The 21,789-nt window shown below is 47.8% G+C and overlaps 1 protein-coding gene and 2 long non-coding RNA genes across 5 annotated transcripts in view; 2 read left to right on the forward strand and 1 right to left on the reverse strand.

The window, feature by feature from the left end:
- Nucleotides 1-3,244: 3,244 nt before the first annotated feature.
- Nucleotides 3,245-4,013, forward strand: LOC112494926. Its single transcript, XR_003060950.1, has 4 exons — nucleotides 3,245-3,336; nucleotides 3,421-3,755; nucleotides 3,850-3,882; nucleotides 3,978-4,013. It is a non-coding gene; the product is annotated as an uncharacterized LOC112494926 (long non-coding RNA).
- Nucleotides 4,014-5,054: 1,041 nt separating this feature from the next.
- Nucleotides 5,055-6,502, forward strand: LOC107271611. Its single transcript, XR_001538706.2, has 3 exons — nucleotides 5,055-5,348; nucleotides 5,435-5,559; nucleotides 5,629-6,502. It is a non-coding gene; the product is annotated as an uncharacterized LOC107271611 (long non-coding RNA).
- A 143-nt stretch (nucleotides 6,503-6,645) lies between these two features.
- LOC107271610 (homeobox protein OTX1 B) overlaps nucleotides 6,646-21,789 on the reverse strand; it is a 29,119-nt gene continuing 13,975 nt past the window's right edge. For 2 of the 3 annotated variants that reach the window (XM_015747813.2, XM_015747815.2), the window contains exons 2-4: nucleotides 17,078-17,585; nucleotides 10,162-10,316; nucleotides 6,646-7,714 (exon numbers count right to left, since the gene is read on the reverse strand). In XM_015747813.2, the coding sequence (XP_015603299.1) occupies nucleotides 7,136-7,714; nucleotides 10,162-10,316; nucleotides 17,078-17,585 (1,242 nt within the window). In that variant the 3' untranslated portion in view covers nucleotides 6,646-7,135. Of the gene's footprint in view, nucleotides 7,715-10,161; nucleotides 10,317-17,077; nucleotides 17,586-18,340; nucleotides 18,555-21,789 lie in introns of those variants that run through there. The other variant, XM_015747814.2, reaches the window with a different exon arrangement.

A 21,789-nucleotide genomic window follows, 5' to 3' on the forward strand; every position in this document is an offset into this window, starting at 1 on the left:
GGGGGGGGGGGGGCAAGGCACGTGCTATCAATTAGCCGATGGACATAGAAGCCACGGATATATCAGAAGGTGGGAAGGGGCTTGAGGGTGGTACCGGGAATTTCATTGCGTAAGGGTACCAGTCGGTTGGGTTCGTGATGGTTCCTATCTCTGGCTGACGCGAGGGTACGCGAGGTTGGCAAGAGGGTTGATTCGGGGGTGGCCTACCAGCGAGAATATCTACCATCCTGGACCGAGGGTACCGGAGGAGGAGGATGCAGGGGGGTTGTAAGCGGCTTACGCCTGCCGAGCGGAGAGCGACTCCTCGCTAATTATTTATAGGACCCTCTCTCGTGCAGGAGCGAGATCCTTCCTGGAGGATGAGAGAGTCACAGGGACTAAGGACCATCTCTGTCCTCTCGCAGCATCCACTTGCCCATCACTCGCTCTGTTCCTTTTCATCCGTTAGAGTACTATTAGCAAGGTCTATGACAATTCTTGTCGTCTTTGTAAAGTCCCTTTCTCTTTAATAGTGATGCTGCCCAGGGAATTTTGGTCCATTTGGTCTTCCTGATATCTCGACAGCGTGTTGTAAGTTTCTCTTATCGTTACTGTGGCTTTCTCGAAAGGACTGTACAGGTGCTGCGTGAGTCTTGCTGTCAGGTTACATGTTGATATTTACGTAAATCCAGTGCAGCAGGAAATTCACGTTATGTATAAAAATCTGTAAACAGCAGAGAAGTAGATCTGAACTGGTTCGTATTCAGTGACAAAAAATTTAAATACTTACGACCGTCGCTGATATTGAAACTCGATATGGACAATATTTTCGATGAAGACTCGCCTTTAGCCTGCATTAGCCGTTTGTGCTGTTTTACTTGTTTTCTTCCGTTTTGATTTGTACACTGAACACGTTGCCGCCGTGGAAGAGACGACGAGAGCGGATGCCCTGGGTGCCCCTCAGGAACGTCGGGCCGGAAGCCGTCGGTCCATTTTTTAGGATTACGCGTAGTCGCTAGGCACACCGATGGAAAGGGGGCAGAAAGAGGCTGGATAGAGGCTGAAGAGAGGGTGGATAGTGCCCAGGGTGAGGTACTGTTTGGACAGAGGGGGCTTAACAATGCATTCGCGCCCCTTGACTTCCTGCCGGGGCTTCTGATCTTTCATATACGTATACACACAGGCCCGCATACGTGTGTGACTCGCCGGACCGCTCGAACTTTGAAAATTGGGTCGGATAGTCTCTCAGGATCACGAATTAATCGTCCACATCCTTATTTCGTGGATCTTTTAAAGGGAGAAGAAAAAAATTATGAAGGAGGCAACCTGGTGGAGAATGCTCCTGGAGCAATAAGACCTTTCCAGGTGACGGAGCTCGACGATCCTGAATTAATTGGATCTACAAAGAGACGTATTAGATACATTCTTATACCGTCTATTGACCAAAAAGGAGACGTATTACCTTTGGCAGGTTCACCATTTTGACGTTGAGTTTCGAATTCCTGCTGGATCCCTCGAACGCTTCCTTGTGCCGAGTCGATCTACCGGAAACACGTAATACGTATCATGAGAAAAGAGATAGACAGGACCACCACTGTATTTATATCTTATATCTATATCGTATATCTAATAGCGAGTCCCATACAGCATCCACGTAGGGTCGAAGATCAAAGCGGAAGCCTACCTAGCAATTTTTCAATCGAATTTGCGCGCCGCGACTCATTCGATTTGCGACTTTAAAACTGCCGCTTAGCGAGCGTTAACCAATCAGCAATCCCTTTACCGGCGAGTTGCCTCCTTTTTATTTCTTTGATCACACGCCGACTCGTTAGGCCTATTGCTAATCGCTGAAAGGAATTCTACGCCAACTATTACACCCTTCCGGATCGATAACCCCCAAAGTGACTTACTCGTTGAAAATCCTAGGATAGTAAAATCTATCCCGATCCATGCTAACAAGAAAGTAACGGTCTAACAAGCTCGAAAAAAAAGGAAAAAAAATGCTTTGAAATTCTTTGGGAAAAAAAAGTTCAATCTACCGTCTTAATACCGTTACCTCAATGACCTATCCTAATATCCCTTACAAATGTCATACCGATTGTACAAATTAACCAGTTGCTACGAAAGATGATTCATTTAACGTAAGGAATTGTGAGCTCTCGCAGGATCAGTCGGCAACTGTATACAACAATGAGCGTCAGTGTATCAAGAAGGTTAAAGGAGGACAGGTAGTAAGTACGAGTATTCTGCGTAAAGGGGTAAAGAAAGGCAAAGAGTAAAGGACTGGATGAATGAAGAGGACGGAGAAATCTATGGAACGTGGGTTCGAGTGAGCAAGATAGCAGAAGAGTAAGTATGGTATAGGTGGTAGAGGTAAAGAGGTAAGTCCGGGCTTAGCCCGGTGACACAGTGAGGCAGCACTGAGGCGAGCGTCGAGCTTATGCCGGCTCTCCCGAGTTGTTATAATGGGATCCGGCTAAACGCAAGCCGATTTTAACTCTTCGCCGTTGCACTCGGCCAAGTTCAAGGCCATTGTCTGCCGCGACGAGGTCTACTGACACCCCGCGGTAACCTCGACTGCGTACACTGCTTTCCCGGAGTGCCCACGGAGTCCTGGAGGAAGCCCCCCACGAGGACACCGCAAAACGGCTTTGTTCAAAAGGATACTACTTACCGGCAATACCTCGAGTTACAGGAGAGACACCGTTTGTCAGAAGTTCGTGCAGGTTACGTGACTCGTGCTATGCTAACCTCGAAACTTTACGCACCGACAGTGTGGTGCATCGTTATTTGACAGCTGTTACTTTGTCGCGCGTCACTCGCAACGTACTGCGCATGCGCGGCGCGCGTAGGATATTACCTAGGTATGTATTCTATGGCACTTTCAGGTTATGCTACTGGTAAATGATTGACGCTATTCCGAGAGATACTCGGGTACTAGGGAAGGATTGTTTATCGGGAAGGCTACTAGGAGGAGTCCCGTTCGCCACAGCTCGTTAGGCTGATGAGCCTGAAAGGACGAAGGATTAGCCGGTCAAAAGACTGGCAGGTACGCTATCCGTCCAATTAGCCTGGCAGAACGCGTGGGGTCTCTTTTGTCGGACGTTTAGGTTGTTTGCGTTTCAACCCCCGTAGCAGAATCTACTCCACCCTCAGGGGGCCCACGCTACACCTGTGCCTCTCTACGTGCTTACTTGGTTACCTACCCTGCAAACTGCCTAATGGACCGTTGGACGATGTATGGACTAGCTAATTATGTGATTGCACTTTTGATAAAGATTAACAAAGTCTGATCCAGCAAAGCAGATAAGACTCCCTCTTTTCGGTTAATCAAAGTCGCTTGGAAATGATTATCAGGTATGTGTACATATATATTCTTTGTAATACGTTGATACCTTTTTGACGTATCTTTTGGAAATTTTTAATTGATTTCATTGACAGACCACAGCCACAAATACACTACAGATGTTTTGAGGGTTACATCTGTATCCTCAGTATTTCTGAAAGGCCAAGGGAAATCCCGGGCGCACGAAAATGGGGTAGGCTGCTGCTCACCCCTTGGCTGTCCCTATGGACGCGTCCTCTTCTTCTCTCCATTTTCTCTACTCTCTCGCTCTACGTTCATCCGGGAAGCCCTTCCTCGCAGTGGATACTTATTAATACACGATAATAGGAATCCAATGAATTGCGAACGATGAACTCTCCGTCTCCCTTTCTCTTATGAACTGTGCAAGCTACGCTCGTTTCATTTGCTATCGACTGAGATCCATTCGAAGGTATACCTTAAGCACTTCACCCTCTATTGGTACTGAAATTTATAATCTACAAAATTATACAATGACTTAACACCCGTTCAATTTACTTCAACAGATCCTTGAGTCCTGGCAAGCTCAAATATCCCATGTAAGTAAAGTCTGTTATCAAATGATCAAATATTCTGGTAATTTCTATATGTGTACCAGTGTCCAAATATTCAATCTTATACCTCACTGTTACAGGTAAACAAAATACAGGAAATACTGTACAACGACCAACGTCTCAAACAACGTTTGAGACACGAATTTTGGATAAAATTATAAAACCAATTTGAACAGCGTACACGACCCATCACGTTAATTAATGGTAACGTGCATTAACAGAATTGCATTGCCCACCTCTACCTTCTATCGCTGTGTAGCAAAAGGCATCACTTTGATTATTAGCTCCACAACGGCTGATCCTCGGTTAAGAACCTTGTGAGTGGAAAATGAAAAGCGACATTGGAATTATTCTATATAGCAAAGTACATAACTGTTACTCGAAAGTCTCGTACCGTCGGGGTCCTGAAAAACAATCCGAGGGTGGTTTCACGACCAATTACTCTGAAAGTACTTTTTTTCTTTCTTTTTTTTTCTCCTGCGAAAGCAACAATCGCAGTTTTGCCGGGAGCTCCTTTTAATGGGAATCACTGATCTTCAAGTCTCACGCCACGCATTCCTTTGTTCATTATTTATTTTTTATCCATTAACAGCCTCATTATGAACGTATTAAAAATTTGCCACTTCTAACAAATATTCACCAAAAATTTTATACTCACCTTAGAAGACACTAGAGAGTTCTCCCTGAAGATGGCAACACTTCAATATCCATGTAAATACTCAAAATTACTAACACGTTCTCGACAGCTACGGTGGTAGTGGCTGATAACAGTCTTTATCACTGGGACACTATTTTGATACTGTAGAATAACGCCTACTTGATCTCAGTCCTATATTTATTCCCTCCCCTACTACTCACTATGAACCGTACAAAGGATCCTCGAGTAGCAGTCTTGCCAAGCTTAACCCGATCATTGTAGGGCTTTTCCTTACACCACGTAAGTGTAGGGGGCGGGAAGGGTTCGACCTCATACTTGGACTGGGAAATGTTTTTCTAAAAATCTGAAAAAAAATTCATGGCTGTACGATAAAATTTTGAAATAAAAGATTTGCCGAATTAATTTATCATATACAGGCCCCGTCCTCTTGTTTGGTTTCTAGATAGGGAAAATTTGAAATTACTGCCTGGGTCGAATCGACCCCCCTGCACTCATCGGGTCAATTACCAAGTGCTAGCTCGTGAAAAAGGAAAAGTCAAGTATAATGTTTAAGGATAGGAATTAAACAAAAGCCACTGGTATGCAGTTGATTAACCGCAAAGAAATGACTTAAGTATTCTTGTAAATGGGGTTATAGTAAAAGTCATTCCTTACAGGCGTCGTTAAGCTTCGCTGTACCGTGGATGAGTCCGTATCTAAATAACCTTTATGTTGGTATCACATCTCTCTGTAAGATCTAACCACCGGTGCTGGCGTTAAGTACTACAAACCACGGATCGCATAAATTAGACTGGTGAGTCTCCCTATCTGATGCATCAAATTGTGTAGAAATTTGACAGGTTTTAATGCAATTTTTCGCTAAACGATTTCGCATTCTAGATCAACAAGTACCTTCGTCGACGTGTAGCTGTTGAGAAGCAAGTAAGTGGCGTTCACGGTGGAGAACGTGGGTACCATGGGAAGGATGTAGAGCGTGACGAGCAGTTAGTCGACAACAGGAAGGAGTATGTATAACAATAAAAAGAGTGATTCCCAATTACGTAATGTATTACTTAAAGGATTAAACATTACAGGAGCATACAACGAGGTAATCTCCAGCTCATCACGAGTTCATAAGGTGAAGTTGTCCTCTGTGAAGTCGACTGATCTTGTCCACCTCAAAGATGATGTCTTCGTGAACGCACCTGCCAGAAATCCTTGAGTGCCAAACGGTCGCCTTGAATTTTTACTCTTGCAAAATATTCATGGAACTTATAATATTGTCAGGTGAGACTCCTCATAGGCATCTTAGGACACACAGCCACAACGGCAGGAGTCTAGATGATGATGATGATGATGGTGAACGAACCTGGGTGTACTCATGCCCAGATCCATAATCTTGAGGAGGTATTGCCAATAGAGGAAACTCTATGGATTCCAGAGAAAAGGATAATAACGTCATAATAAATTGTGACAAGAAAGAAAACAAGGGATACAGATGCATTTTCGAGCAAAGAAATTGGAAGTGTATTTACAGTGTTTATAATGAAGGACGTATAGGGTAGAATAAGGATACGAAGTTCTAGAGGGAAATTAACGAAGGGGTCGACGTATATTATTTAAAAAAATAAGAGCTTAGTGATAAATTATTTAATATTAAAAGTGATAAAATCAAAATTTCGTGTAATTTTCGAATGCGAATTAATATTTACATTACTGGAATGGAATCACGAAACGTATTCTATAAATTAATCATTTGGGTCTTTAATGATACTCGGTGAAAGCAATTAACCCAATCACGATTGAACCGCTCAATACGACATGACCTGAAGCAGTCGTGCTTTTACTAATATTATTTCAATGATATATAAAATTGCTATCCTTTATCTATTTTACTCAGATCTGTTCTATTGCTAAATAACAAAGTTTCTGGTGTCTCGTTCGTTATAAAATGCGACTTCAATTAAAGCCCTTATAACTTTGATGGTTCACAAATGGATTAAAAGTCGTGTCTACGTTGGATCATTAATTGGCAGACGAGCAGTCGAAAGCTATTCGAACTGAAAATAATTACAGCATAAATACAATAAAACCAAATAAGTCAATAGCAGTACAATAGTAACGCGTCACCTTTATATTCAAATATACATACATGTTTGAATCGTCAATAAAATGATACAAATGATATTCAATCACAACTCTTTTAAAACGTAGTTTGTACTGAAACATAGTACCCTACCGTTGCTTCTAAAAAGAACAACCTTCCTTTTATTTTTGGACAACATAACTCCAATTTTGCCTTCCCTCGGTATCGTTATTCGTGCACACGTAGGAAGCTCTTCTGTGCCGTACAAGGACAGGACAAGCGGGAAACGCAAAAGACTTACTGTAAAATCCAGGAAACAGTACGGAGAAGAAAATGGAGAAAAGAAACGTTTATACCGAGAAGAAAAAAAAAAAAAGAAACGATAGAAATTAATATTAATATTATAATCTACTATATATTTTATAATGACATTGTATTTGAAACGTGGCCACCCTGACCCACTCCCGTCGCTAATTCTCGTTCCTTCCAATTCAAGAAACAGCCACAAACTACTACTATTGGTACTGAGAGTGATGATGATGATGATGGTGATAGTTGCCCTGAGGACTGTGGTGCATGTGGGATATCTGAGTCTGATAATAGTCCCCGGTGGCGTATGGGTTCTGATATGCGTTGTATCCTTGTCCAGGCGCGTAGCACTGTCCAGCGTTGACGGCACCAGGGGATGCTGAACTCCAGGGAAAGCCATACTCCCCGGCTGCGTGATGAAGCTGATTCATGGCCGGCGGATATGAGGATGGCGGATACGAGGATGGCGGCAATTGGCTGGCCCCCGGAGTCAGAGGAGGTGATGGTGTCGTCAAGGCGCTGCTTGCTCCGCTGCCACCGGTCGGCGTTGCCCCTAGACGCGGATAGCTCGACGTGGCCGAGAGCAACGGGGAGTTCGGGCCTGGCGCTTCCTTGGCCCGCGGAGGTGAAACGGGCGACGAGCGTCTGTTGGGGGTCGTCGTGGTCGTCGAGATCTTGGAGGTGCTCTGCGACTGTCCGGTACGCGGCGACCCCTTCGGCGGTGACGTTTGCTGCTGCTGCTGCAACTGCTGCCGGCACTTTGCACGACGATTCTTGAACCAGACCTGAAAGGATTGAAAACAAATTTTTTAAAACGTGACGTCACTCGAACGATATAAAACACTTTCACTTGGATTCCGACCATCTATAGGGAGGCTCCCACCCGCTCTTAGTAGCGACCGAGAGCGGAACTTTGAAAAGCCGAAGGCCGATAAAGGGGGCGCTGGAGAAATGGACGCGGAGTGGGGGCAAAGGGACTGGAGGGGAGGAAAAGGACGATGTGGCGTGACTGTAACAACAAACACGAGAAAAAGCTCGACGGTCCGTGTGCGTAGATCCGCACGGGACAAAAAGCAACCCCTGAGCGTGCCGCAACCTCGCGCACCCCCCCGCTCGCCCCCTGGTAATCCCAGTACAATGTGGCTAGGGGTGCCAACCTATGAATCTATGCCCGCCCTTAAAAGCCTACTCACCCCTTCCCTAGCTCGGCAACCTCCTCTCACCCTCCATCCCCCGGATCTACGTTACACGGAGGATAGCAGAGCAAGCACCGTTACGCAACATGGTGGTCGCAACTGTTGGCACTGGGCGTTCGACCAAATTTCCCACGAGATGCACGCGAAATGTCTACGGTCCCGGAGTTACTTGAAATTACGTCGCGTGGACGAAAATTTGAAAACTGTCGGAAAATGGAAAAAAAAAAAAAAAAATTCAGCCTCAAATTTTCACTCGTACAATTTTCTAATCAAAGTCACGCTGTAAGAACCTAACCTATAATGACTGTCAATAACGTAATTGTCACGTAGACATTAGGCGAGAACCGCAAACGAAATGATACACGCACCCCACGAGAAGCGAGCTGTGTATATACCCCGTAGGACGACCCAGGGGTGAATTCGGCGAGGGTGAGACATTACCCACCCCGTGTTTACATAGAACCGCCTGAAAGGCATCCCGCCCTAAAAACCAAGCAAAACCAACCAACCCCCCCTGAATACAGAGACCACCGAGTCTCATGCCATCCACGAGGTGCAAATTGCACCACCATCTGGTTTACATCCACGCGTTTTCATCCCCCTTTCCACGTTCTGACGTTCCCTATAGTTTCGATGCCAGCTGCGTTGACACTGTTATGACAAATATATTTTCCTGTTTGCATCCCTCGCCGTCCCGTGTAAGAAAGACGTCAGCGGTAGCGGATCGACAATGATATACATTGGTGAAATTTCGAAAAAGACATACCGGCAATCGATGACGTCACCAACCTGATCGATTCGCCGTTCGCCAACGTACTGCCATTATACCCGTATACCACAATGGATACAGAGACCCTAGATTGGCTGGCTACGTGAAGTCTAGCCGAATTCAGTATTCTCAACTAGCATGGAATTTGCATTGTGATCCTCGGAACGACGGATCGTCAAACGATCGAAAGCAAAGACGCGGAGAAGTTGGACGGGTGAGATTTCGAGGTGGATAGTTCGATCGTGATTTTTCCGTCCTTTTTTTTCGCAATTACCCAGGGGTGGCTTTTCATTGGACGTAGACGGCGACAGGAGCGAAGAGGGGCGCAGCTGCGCCGGTTCTCGCGCAGACGTAAACGCAAAGCGCAGGGGCTATAATCCGCGAACAAATCAACTGTTCGTCTCCTCTCCCGTGTACCGCTTTAACGTTACACAGAGGTACCCACGAGGGCCCGGAGTCCGTGCGAGCTTCCTTCCATTCTCTTTGTACAGCCAGGATTTTCTGAGCTTGCAAACGGGGTCCAACGGGCCTGCCAAACGATATTATTCGCGGTGTACTTCGTGTTTGTTACGTAGTAGGCTACGGGGCACAACCACCCCTTCCGCGTATTCACGTCGGCTTAACTTTGAAAATTCCTGGCTTGGCTCACCGAAAACCTTTTGTTCCCTGTTGGACGTGACGTACCGACGATTCCTGATTAATTTCATTCTCCGTCCCAGTCACGACCAGTCGTAAGAGTTTCTCGGTCTCCCGACAGACGCGTATATATTACCAGCAATGGGTTAGAGTCTGCGGTCGAGGCTAATTTTATCGGGCGTCCTCGGATGGACGTAATGGAGACGTCAGTTTGGACGCAATAAAAGTGTCAGCGGCACGTCGGAGCGCATCTATCAATGTAGATGCCAAGGGCGGGACAATGGCGCTGGCTGGCGCTGGCTGGCGCTGGCTGGGGCTGACTCGACTCGCTGTGTAAATACCTTAAATCTCAGGCTGGCTTGCCGCGGCACGAAGCTTTTTCGCTACCGTTTCCCGTCGGCGCCCTCGACCTGACACTTCGACGACCTCGCGCGTTTCCATCAAGGTCCACACCCACGCGCAGACTTCCCTGGACCTACTCACCTACCTACGAGAGCCACCGTGTTGCTGGAGCTAATCGTAAGGTCGAGCTCTGCTTCCGGGTCTAGACCTCGTAACATCGAAGTAACGATAGACGCCCGGGACTGAGGTTGCGGATTTATAATAATTATTAAAAAATACTTTTATTCACCTGAACTCTGGATTCGGGAAGGCTAATCTTCAGGGCGACTTCCTCGCGCATAAATATGTCCGGGTAACGAGTCTTGGAGAAGAGACCTTCCAAAACGTCTAGCTGCGCCCTCGTGAACGTGGTCCTTTCTCTTCTTTGCTTGCGTTGGTTCATGCCTGAAACATAAAGAGGAAACTTTTTTTGGTAACAGACCAAGGGGAATACCCGTAACGATATGACGGAGAAGAGAGACATGGGAAAGAAGAAATAATTCAGCAGGACCAAGTGGAGTGCCATAGAAATTTCTAGGCCACGTCCAGGTCTCGCGGAGGATATGAAAGTCCTGAAGGAGGAGGACCAGGAGCGCGAGGGAGCGAGCGGACCTGGCTGAGCTGAAGGGAGGACGACGATCCAAGCCTCGGGAGCTAGAAAGGAGGGAAGAGTTCAGAGTAGTAGGCTGCGACGTCGGAGGCAGAGCCAGGGCAGTTCAGGGCGGAGGGGGACGAGGATCAGGAGGAACGAGGAGGATGGCTGGGTGAGCGTTGCGAGGCCGCGATAGCGTAATTTTGAGCAGCCCCCCTCGTGCCATCAAGCCCCGCTCGGCTCGTTTCGGGACCCACGTAATCCGCTTAGCGGGGGGACCGATGGGGGACTCCCCGAAATACACGGGCCGTGCAGAGTCGCGGCCCCAGCTGCCGGGAACACCGGTACCAACCCAACGAAACCCAAAGGACAAGCACGCCGAACGAGCAAGACCAACCCGAAACGCCACTCTCGAACTCTGCCCTTGGTATCGGTTGCTTTGGAAAATCAAACTCAAAAAAAAGTTATTACCAACTATAAAAAAAAAATATGCCAACAAAATCAGTACAGTCCCACCGGTACCGGATGATCCCACGTCTTCCAACGATCTCCTGTATTACCCAGCCAAAAGCATCATTTCGAAAATCAGATCTCAGGAAACCGGAAGCGAAGGAGCATGCAAATCCAAAATGGCGCCTGAGCCAGTCAACTGTTTACGCAGCGATCGACGCTCCCGGTTTCACGACCATGAGCCCCGTGCGTTGGTCGTACTTTAAAAAAAAAAAAAAAAAAAAAAAAAAAAAAATCGACGTCGTCGACGCTCTTAGACGAGGTACGTCGCGAGGTACTAGGCCCGAGGGGAAAAAATGGGAGGGGTCCGGTGGAGATGTCATCTCGCCTCCATTTCGGGCTTCGGCTCCCTCGTCGCGACAACGAGCACGAAGAAGCCTCGAGGCCGCCTTAAGGATCGCCTAACGAACTGGTCGAGTGGGCTACACGCATGCCACAGATCCTCGGAGATTGCCCTGCCATACAAATTCTGATATACTTGACTACCGTGGTGGGCGCAACGCTTCCTATACTCTGCCGGTACCTACTTTCTGTGTGTGCGCCACCTATGAGCCACGTCTATCTCTACTTTGGCTTCTGCCGATTCTCGACCGCGTCTCTGACTTTACCGTGGCGGAGAGTGACGTTAGCTTCGAGGTTATACTGGCACTTTCTACCAGTCATCGATCTACGATCTTTATCTAGAGCTTTGTTCAGGCTTGATTGTCACGTAGGCGTACGGCCACGGGTTTTGCTACCGTTAACGACTGCTACTGGAATTCCGAGAGGTATAAACACAATGAAACCGGTACACCAATTGTCTCTCTTATTGTAGTCGGATAAGCCAACCGGATGATTCGAGAAGAGAGGAGAGAGATGCCCAAGACATTCGGTCAGGTGTGTGAAATTTGGCAGTCAACTATGTATATACAGATAAAAGATATATATGGTTAGAGATGCGATGACTTTAAGAACGTCGTGAATCTCGCGTATTCTCGTCTCTTGTTAACCGGCGGACGGGTGCGGGTTGGTTGTGAGTGCGAGCGAGAGGCCGGAAAATGGGGACGCGGAACGAGCGAGCTAAGCAGCCCTAATGGCTCGGCAAACACCCGCTGGCTCCCGGAGTATGATTCGATTTATTATCGTGAGCGAGCCATGACTCGAGGGGGGTTGATATAAGGGTTGCTCTGGCTCATTGGCCCGCAACGAGATCAGACGCGACCCCCTAATAGCAAATTCGTTTTCTGTTTATTGGATTTCGTCCCCGCGTATCACCAGGAAGTCAATGGGCCGCTAACGAAATTTCACGCTGATTTCGGGGAGGGACCTTCGTCCCTTGGAGTCTTGGGAAAAAAAAAAAAAAAAAAAAAAACCCCACGCTGATTTCGGGGAGGGACCTTCGTCCCTTGGAGTCTTGGGAAAAAAAAAAAAAAAAAAAAAATCCCCATTTCATTTCCCGGTACTCTTCGTAGTGACTCGCGTCGTCTACGTTCGTACGGAGGTATGTTTGTTTTTTTTTTTTTTTTTTTATAAAACTGTCACGAAGCAACGGTGCTCCGGGTAGAGATACGAAGTGACAGAGCATTGGCTTTAATATTCATAGAATACGAAATTCCGGGGCGCTGGTCCCGCGCGGAAGGGATGGAACTGTGCTTTGGGGGGTGGTAACGAGGCGGCTGGGGTGGCGAACCGGGGAGCGAATCGAAAATTAATTAAAAGCTAAAATGTGCATAGGCGCCGGGGGTTGGATTATTCGCGGAGACCGTGGGATGACGAGCACGTGGCTACTCGGCCATGGGACAGAGGGAAGAGGGCCGAGGGAGAGCGACAGAGGAAGGGTCGACCTGTGTCACCGAGAGAGACAGACCGGTCTGCAGCCCCTCTATTCTAAAAGGCCATCAGCTACGAAAACATTTGGTTAACTTTGCCGTGCGCCACTATACGCGTCCCGACGCTTCTCCTATCGTCCACGCGATTCGGCGTCCTTCGATAGGCAGGTCAGCGAATTACGAGCCGGGTCTGCGCTTCTCGATTAGAATAAACCAAGAAGCCGATTTGAAACGGACCTGGCTGAGGCAGCGCCGTGACTATAGTTGCGCATGCATACACGTGTACGGATCTTCTAATCGAACGGAGGAACTTCTAAACGTAATTGACGTAAAAGGGTTAAGGTAGGAGTAATAAGAGGTATATATATATATATATATATATATATAGGGAGTAGCAAAAGCAGCAGGTCCACGGATGGCCGATGGGGAAGAGGTGCGTGTGGCCTTCGTGCCCGGTCATCCCAGCGATAAGCCTGGCATCGGCGAGCAGGTCCACGGATGGCCGATGGGGAAGAGGTGCGTGTGGCCTTCGTGCCCGGTCATCCCAGCGATAAGCCTGGCATCGGCGAGCATAAGTAAGTAACAGAATACCAACACACATCCGGCCCCGACTAAGGTAATCGGATAAGCATCGAGTTACCGTCAACCGACGACGAGGACGACGCTCGAGGACGACGACGCCTAACCAAAAAATCTTCCTAGCACGATACCACCATTAACGTCCTCCAGTCCCTCAAGGATGGACAAATTGCTTCCAATGGACCACCTACCCCTATCATCCACGCACTTGGCACGAGCAGCCCTTATAGGTTATGTATCCCGACTGCCGTCCCTACGAGACATTTCACTCAGCCTCGAGTGTTTATCCTACAATTAGCCCCAGGATTTGCACTTTTCCCGCCCACTCGATTTACAAATCGACACGCGTCCCCAAACCCGACACCCATTTCTCTCTTTTTTTTTTCCCGCCTCTCCTCTACATAACCAGACCCTCCTCTCAGCCTACCCAGGAATGCCCTTTAACTCAACACCCCACGGGCCCTTAACGTTTATGCATCCGGGGGCCCCCCACAACCGAACACGTGCCACCCACTCCAGCATAGTTCCGTCCACGTGCCGATACCTAATTGAGTGATTGGCCGGTTGAAGATGCGACAGGTTTATTGTTCGTGCCTAGTCTGGCCCCTTACCCTCGGGATCCTTTTGCGTGGAAACTAACCTCGAAACGCGATCCGATTGCCACACGATACTTCAATTGGCCGTGATGAAATTCTCACGGTTTTCCCTCCTGCAGAATAACTGCAGAGCCAAGTGGTCGCGCTTCGATCAGCCGTAGTCACTTTTTAAACTTTCGAAAGCGGGTTAAACCCCGACTGTGTCGCGCTTAAGAAGTGACTACATGAACTTTAGGGCCGGAAGAATGCCGAAGTGCAGTTTGCAGTGTTGAACTTCGTACGCGAATTTTTTTTTTTTTTTTTTCAAAAAAATATTTATCCGCTTCAAAATATTCTAATGTGATCTTTTTGGTTGATTACATTTTTTTTTTCTCCAATCCCATAGCCCGGCGGAACAGTGGCAAAAGGTGTTTTTCGTGTAAAACCCTAGAAACGGGAGTCTGGGATCGATCGTGAAAGTTAAGTGGACGGGCAATTTCGCAGTAACAACAAATACGCCGTCGAGTTAAAAGACGACCGAATGCCGAGATTCCCACGAGCGTCGGATCTCGTCCCGACGCTCCCTCGATATCATCCTGACACCACCTCGACGCCCAATACCCGAGGTACGAGCCTTGCTGCTTTCCAACGTATACCTCGGTCTATCTCTCGCGCCCGATCCCTTACGACAAGAACCCCCCCCCGAAGCCCCCTGGTTCTCGGGTAATAAAATAAACAGTGACAAGGCGGCTAAGACGTACAACGACACGAAACAGCCTTATCTCAGCACGCGACAATTTTCAACCCCATTCTTGACGTTTCGCCTTTCGACGATATACCCGCAAGAGCCGCGAGTAAAATTCACCTACGAACGTCTCTCCAAAATCTTAAAGAGCGTCAACGCTGACTTACCGTAAGACCCATTGTTTCTTGTATGCTCTTAAGGACGAATCGACTCTCCGACCGAGTACATACGAGTATCGCTGAATTATTAAACGTCCCCGAGAATTCTCCGCTAAGAGATACCTCTTCGGGCAGAAGAGGCAAAAACCGCCGGACTTAGCGGCGTAAGATAAGGACGCCGTGCGTCGTTGGCAATCGCTACGTCGATGCAACGAAAACCTCGTGCCACGGGGTCATGGGAAAAAAAAAAAAGCTCACGTCCCCGAGTGAAACATAAAAATCCGGCTGAAAAGCAGAAAAATATTGTTTGGGATACGCCTACGAGGATAGACGGTAGTCGACCGGACGTTACGGTCCAAACGGATAGATCCGTGTTTCCATGGAAACCGACCTATCTGCCGCTGGTTGGTTCTATACAGGCTGCTGCCACCCTGATAAGCGGCTTACTCTCATGCTTCTCTCCACTCTTCTTCGCTCGCCCGTCGACCCTCCACAACCACCCTATATACACCCCCCTTACCTACCCACGTCTCCTGCCACCTCTCGTCGACAACCTGGACTCGCCCTCCCGACATCTCGCTGCTACTCGAACGAGGAGGAACGGCGGAACGAGAACCGCAGAGAATTCCCTCTCCGCGGGTTCCCAAGCCCAAAGCGAAATACTACGAGTGGCAACCGACGGGTGGTTGGAGAGGCGGAATACGGGAGAAACGGCTTAGACTCCTCCGAGAGACACGTGGAGAAAACAAAAAATGCCCTTTATTCGTTACGTTACCTCACGTACGATAATCTACATTGAATGATGACGGACGTTAGATTTCGGGAAAAAAAAAAAAAAAAAAAAAAAAAAAAAAAAAAAAAAAAAAAAAATGTAAAACCCGAACCAACAGGGCAAGAGGCCGCGTCTCCAGTACCGCGACAGAGACGAAGCCCCGTGCTTCGCTTAGCTCACGGCTATGGCTTCAGTCGATGCATCGATTTGCATGACAATCAATAATGGCCCGTATAGCACACCGTTCGTAATAACTCTTCCGAGAGTTTTGCAAATGGGCATCGGGTCTATTATCCCGAGATGAAGAAGAGTCTGTCGTTGCCGTTGCTGATGAGCGAGAGAGAGAGAGAGAGAGAGAGTGAAGGAACGCGTGAGCGAGTGAACGACCGGATGAGTGAGAGAATCGGTGGCAGCCTGTTAATACGCCGATAACTCTTCGTTAAAGTCCCGATACAGAGTACGACCCGGCAAAGACCCGGCCAAGTAGAGTAATCCGGCAAATCCCGTAAATCGAGATAATACCGGAGTCGCGCCCGTCTCTCTCTCTCTCTCTCTCTCTCTCTCTCTCTCTCTCTCTCTCTCTCTCTCCGCCAAGGGAAAACAGGAGAAACCATAAACCACGTAAACACGATAGCCCAAGCGAGCACTGCACCCCAGCATTACCCTAGTGGACATACGGCGAACCGACTATAGATACATCTGAATACAGTAAAGCTATAAACGAACGAAAATGAACTATCCTCTCGTACGAGATTTCTCGTCGCATGTAAACAATCAACCCGGCAGCGTCCGACAAGATATCCTGCACCGGAGTGACTGACAAAGTGTCGCTGGATAGCGTGAATAAAAAAAAAAAAAAAAAAAAAAAAAAAAAAAAAAGTTTAACTTTATTCCCATCTCGTCGGTATAAGAATAAATCGCGAGGATGCTTTATTATGAAATCGGAAAGAGAGAAAGGCACGCATAGAAAACACTTGGGCAAGTCAATCGGCACTTGCCACGATTCCTCAAGGCGCGTTCGCATGCCAGGGCAAACGCCTCGTAGACTGTATCGATGACCACTAAGTAATCTGTCATCGGCCGAGAATCTCTAATCGACGTCTAAGGCAGTAACCAGCACGAAATAATAATCCGAATCAGACGTCCCTATCGCAATTAATCCCATGGTCACTGTCCGACTCTGTCAGGAGTCGATCCTTAAGCGCGAGCTAATCACTCTTATCAGGAATCTCCATCGAGGAGTTTACGCCGCGACAGGACGCGCCCGTCGTATCGAGACCAAGCGGAAGGAGGCACATTTGTATTTCTTCATCCACGCTACGTGTATCCTACGTAAAAGTGCACAAGGAGCCCAGTACTGGGTCAGTGCTGGCAAGGGGGTCGAAGGTGCATAAGGAAATAAGGGTTCGTTCGCTTTCTTGACTCACCCTGCGGGAAAGCAGCCAGTCCATGATCCAGTGGATGAGAATGCGGATGTCCGTGAGTGGCCAGGGCGAAGGGAGAAGGCAGTCCCGGATGAGGTCCCCCCGGATGGGGGTGAGAGTGTGGGTGCGGGTGGCTACCGACCCCCATGGCTGGGTGGCCATGGGGGTGGTACTGGGGACCACCGGTAGGGCCGCAAGTCGCCTCCGCGGCCTTCAGATACCCCGCCATGTAACCTGCGAGGCAAGCCAGCTCACCCGCCACTGCTGCGCCCTTATCACCCTCTTCTTCCCTTATCACAGCACCCCCTGCGCCCCTTCCACCGCTCTCGCTGCTGTACCACCAGTCCTCGCGGTTACCGCGATGCTGCTGCTGCTGCTGCTCCAAGTGCAATTGCTCCTGTTCCTGACACTGCTGGAGTTGTCCCTTCTTGCCGGAACTCTCGTTCTTCGCGATCTTATCCAGGCAATGAAATTCCTTCAAACCCGTCGTGTATCGCTCGTACTCGTCCACCTGGAATTTCAAACCAACTTTTTTTTATTGGAATTGCGCACCTTATACCTTAACTAACTCCCTACTGAATATCCCGTCGGTTTTTCAAAATTCGTATTTCGTGGCTTGTCGGCGGTTTTACCGTGGAATTGTCGATCGACTACGTAACGCAATTCCAATTCGGCTCCATATGCGGTTTTCTATGGTTTGTCGCCCGTAGGAAGCGTCCGATACATCCGTTTATTTAAATCCTCGCTCGCGGTCTTGTAAAATTTCCAAAATTCAAATTGTGCCCCGATCTGACGTAAAATAATATTAATTACAGAAAAGAGTATGATCCACCAGGTCGAGTAGAAAAGGCAAAACCAGCAACGAGGACGACCTATTGTACGATAGTCCGAGTGCCAGGTCGCATATCTTAGAGGGAAGGTAGGTGAGAAAAATGTCATTGTGACTAAGGGAGGAAAACGTGAGATCGTGAACGTTACGCCAATGGAGAATACGTGCCTAGCACAATATCCCTGAATTAGCATTCTTTTGCGAGTTCCGTTTGACTATTGTCAAAGTAACCGCAGGAGCCCGTACGGAATTAAAAGTTAAATTTTTACGAGCCAACAAAAAAAAGAGCAGACACTGATACGAATTCACGAGAGTCAATCCGAACGTGCAATTAATCAATTACAAGCCCCGTATACGCGATCGAATAAAATTACGATTAACGACCAAGAACCTCGCGTGTCCTCGTATCGTGTGAACCAAGTATCACGTAAACTCACCGATTGGAACGACGAATAGTATCCCGTATAAGCCGACATTCACTCGATTAAATCCACCAGGCTAAACGCATCTGTATTGCCACTGTCGAATTAGCCTTTACGAATATCACACGTAACGTCGTTCACGAGGGAATTGTCACCGACAATGAAAGGTCCGATTTCTATCACAGTCCAATCGTCACCTAAGACGTGTTATTCTCCGAGTACACACGAGAGAAAAAAAAGTCCAAACAAAAATCATCGATATAAACACCAGTCTCACCTAAAACCGTCCCAATAGTGTGCCAGAGGCGATACACGGAACACGGGTATACAACTGTAATCACACGGTAGCACAAAAAACAGTCAATCAATTATTAGCACTTGTCCCGAAGGTCCTTGGCACAGCCCAATACAGCCCGCGCACGACTGATATCACAGATGGTTACGAGTACCGGCAATGACTCGGGGCCCCTGGGACTAAGGCCTCCCCGCGAAAGCAGCTTGTTTCCCGGCGACGGCGGACGGCGGCACGTTGCCGTGGAAAATCTTAGCCAAGCAAGACAGACCTCGCTCGGTTGAGTGTTCGCTCGAACTGTGCTCCTACCCCCACTGCGAGGGGCCCTAAATAGTTTTCCAGGCCCTTGGGTCTCTTCCCAGTGTGGCGGGGGTGGGGATCCGGAGGCTCGGACCATCGGAGTGGGGATTTCGTATGAATGGCCACCCGTGGGGCCCGGCAAAGGAAGAGGCCCCCCCCCGAGTCCCTGGGAGATCCTAAAGATAAACGCGAGGAACCTGCCAATTACTTCGAGTAGTAACGTCCAATGTAAACGACCCTTTCGTACCGTACGATTTCGCGAATTTACGCAGATGTATGCCTATTGTGGCCAAAAGTCGAAAATTTTGCCTAACCGTTCGATCCTTTTGAAAATTCTAACGGAACACCCGTTAGGCCTGGAAAATCCCAGTGAAAATTTCCGAAAAAAAAAAAAAATTTTTTATTTTTGACAAAAATTACCAAGTCAAACTGTCGTTCGCGTGCTGAACCGGAAGTCCTTAAGAGGAAGAAGGGACTCCCGACAGGATTTTAATAACGGTACGTTAACACGTTGTATCGCCGAGCAACGCTAAACGGTGCTAAACGACTTTATAGTCTATAAGGGAACGACGAACGACTCCTCGTTTTCATGCGGTCGTTGCGGATGCGGCCAGAAGGCGACCGATCGTATAAATACGTAGATCGTACATAGAGACACACTGACGAATCAGCTGAGCCGCGGCACGTGTGTGTCTGTATTTACACGGGGGGGCATTATGGTGGATAATGTTTGTTATAGGCATCCATGGTGGCGAGTACCCAAGGTGAGGACGTTAAAAGGCCAGCTTCTGCCCGATCCGCTTACGACGGATGAGGCTCAAATTGACTGAGAGACTCCGAACTCGCGTACTCCATAATACCCGGTTCCGTAACAGTCATCCAAACGGCAGAGCGTCGGAACTCGACAAGTGCCTGTACAGGTATCCATCTACGTGTATTAGCAGGATGCACCTCTATTCCTCGGAAGCACACAATTATCTCCTACCGAATAAAATAAGGCCCAAGACAAAGGCCCATTGCACCGGGGGGGTCCTACTTCGGACAATATATAATAAGCATTTGAAACCATCAAGGGGTGAATATATCGACATTTTACGGTTTTCCGACCAGAATACCCAGGGGGGAGGGACACTAGCTCCGCCGTGAAAGACAGCAGTAAAGAAGGCCCAAGGGGATAGTTTACAACGTAAAGGCTCGCGCGTTCAATATAAACAAACCTTTTTGTTACATTAAAAACCATCATCGCCGATTAACAAGGCCCCATTAACCGGGTATACTGTACCATAAAGAAGCTATATCTACATACAACAATAGAGAAAATCGGTATTAAACGTGAAACGCGTACAGTACGTGAGTTTGTGGGTCCTGGCAATCAAGGGTATATACAACCTATACCCGAGTGCAGAATACCAGGTATCCACTTGGTTAAAGGGATGAAGAAAAGGACTGGGATTAAGCCTGCGCAAACCCGAAAGATCGTCGACGCCAGGCGTCGCGACGACCCATCGACCGGATGTAATCTTGCTGTACGATAACCAAAAATTAATGACACTTACAGGGCCGTCTTTTTTTTTTTTTTTTTTTTTTCAAAATTCTTTGTCCTCCCGGGCACCATGCCGGATCCATAGATCCCCTACCATAGATCCCCACCATCGCTACTGGATCGGGAAAACCCTTAAGCGGGATGGCAGCATTGTTGGCTAACGCCTTTCTCGGTATTAACTAACCACGGTAAACATTACAGGGTGTCAGTGACCAGCTCGTGACGATGACGCTTCTTATACCTGGCACCTAGGTATGGTTACTCCTCTTCTGCGACCTTCCCCGGTAGACATCCTTCGGTGGCCCACCACGTTCCTTGCCATTCTTCTTATTCTTACTATTATTCCTATTCTCTTCATTCTATCCATTCTCATCATTCTATCCATTCTCTTCGGTTTAGTCACTTGCGCCCCCGTTGACGATGGCTACGGTTGGCGCCCCTAAGCTCGTGACCCGGACTGTCTTCCTTGCGAGTCTCTCCCGGGGGGGTATACGTGTGATAATTAATACTCGAAAGCCCCTCAAAGTACCATAGGTACACCTGATTCAGAGATAAGGAATATGGTAATGCACAATAACGGCAATGGCAATGTTACCGCCATAACCAATGAGTTTTACGGTTATATCGTATCGATTGTTTTACGATGATTGTTTCTTGGCTAAAAACAAAAAATAATATTTGCCATTCCGAGCGTAGCAGTAAAAAGGTACTAGGAATTTTTAGTTTTAGCACAAAGAAATGAACCGTTGGGTGATTAATGACGGGGACCCTCGGGACATTATTTTACGAGGTACCTTTACGACTGTCGCGTTTTAACTGCGTTTCTGCCATCCGCGTGCTCTTACGAAACACGCCGAATTCATTGGATCCTCGTTGACTCGAGTATAACAGCCCATAGCGATAAATCGCGTTTGAGAAGCGGCGAGCAAAAATTTTCAAGTCCGCGAAGAAAATATGAGTTCATGGTAAAAATAAAAAAAATTTCGATTACCCGATCAAAATCCCATAGCCGCGTGTACCCGATTGAAAAAAAAAAAAATTTTTTTTTCCCGTTAAATTGACAAAATTGACACAAAGGAAAAGAGTCAGAAAAAAGTCATATATACATATAGTGCGGCGGTATCTCGCGAAGGGGTTGTCGCCCGGAGTAAGTGAGTTTGCGCAAGTCTGAGGACCTACGAAAAAAAAATCTATATGAGACCCCCCCTCGCGTAAAGAGGAAAAGTAGGGGGCGTAGCGTTTGCGCGACTCGATTCCACCTACCTAACAATGTTGGCTCCGCCCTGATTCCCCATCCCCATACCGATACCCCCATCCTCCCCCCCCCCC

This window comes from Cephus cinctus, unplaced genomic scaffold (assembly GCF_000341935.2).
Source record: "Cephus cinctus unplaced genomic scaffold, Ccin1 Ccin1_scaffold0997, whole genome shotgun sequence".
Taxonomy (NCBI): domain Eukaryota; kingdom Metazoa; phylum Arthropoda; class Insecta; order Hymenoptera; family Cephidae; genus Cephus; species Cephus cinctus.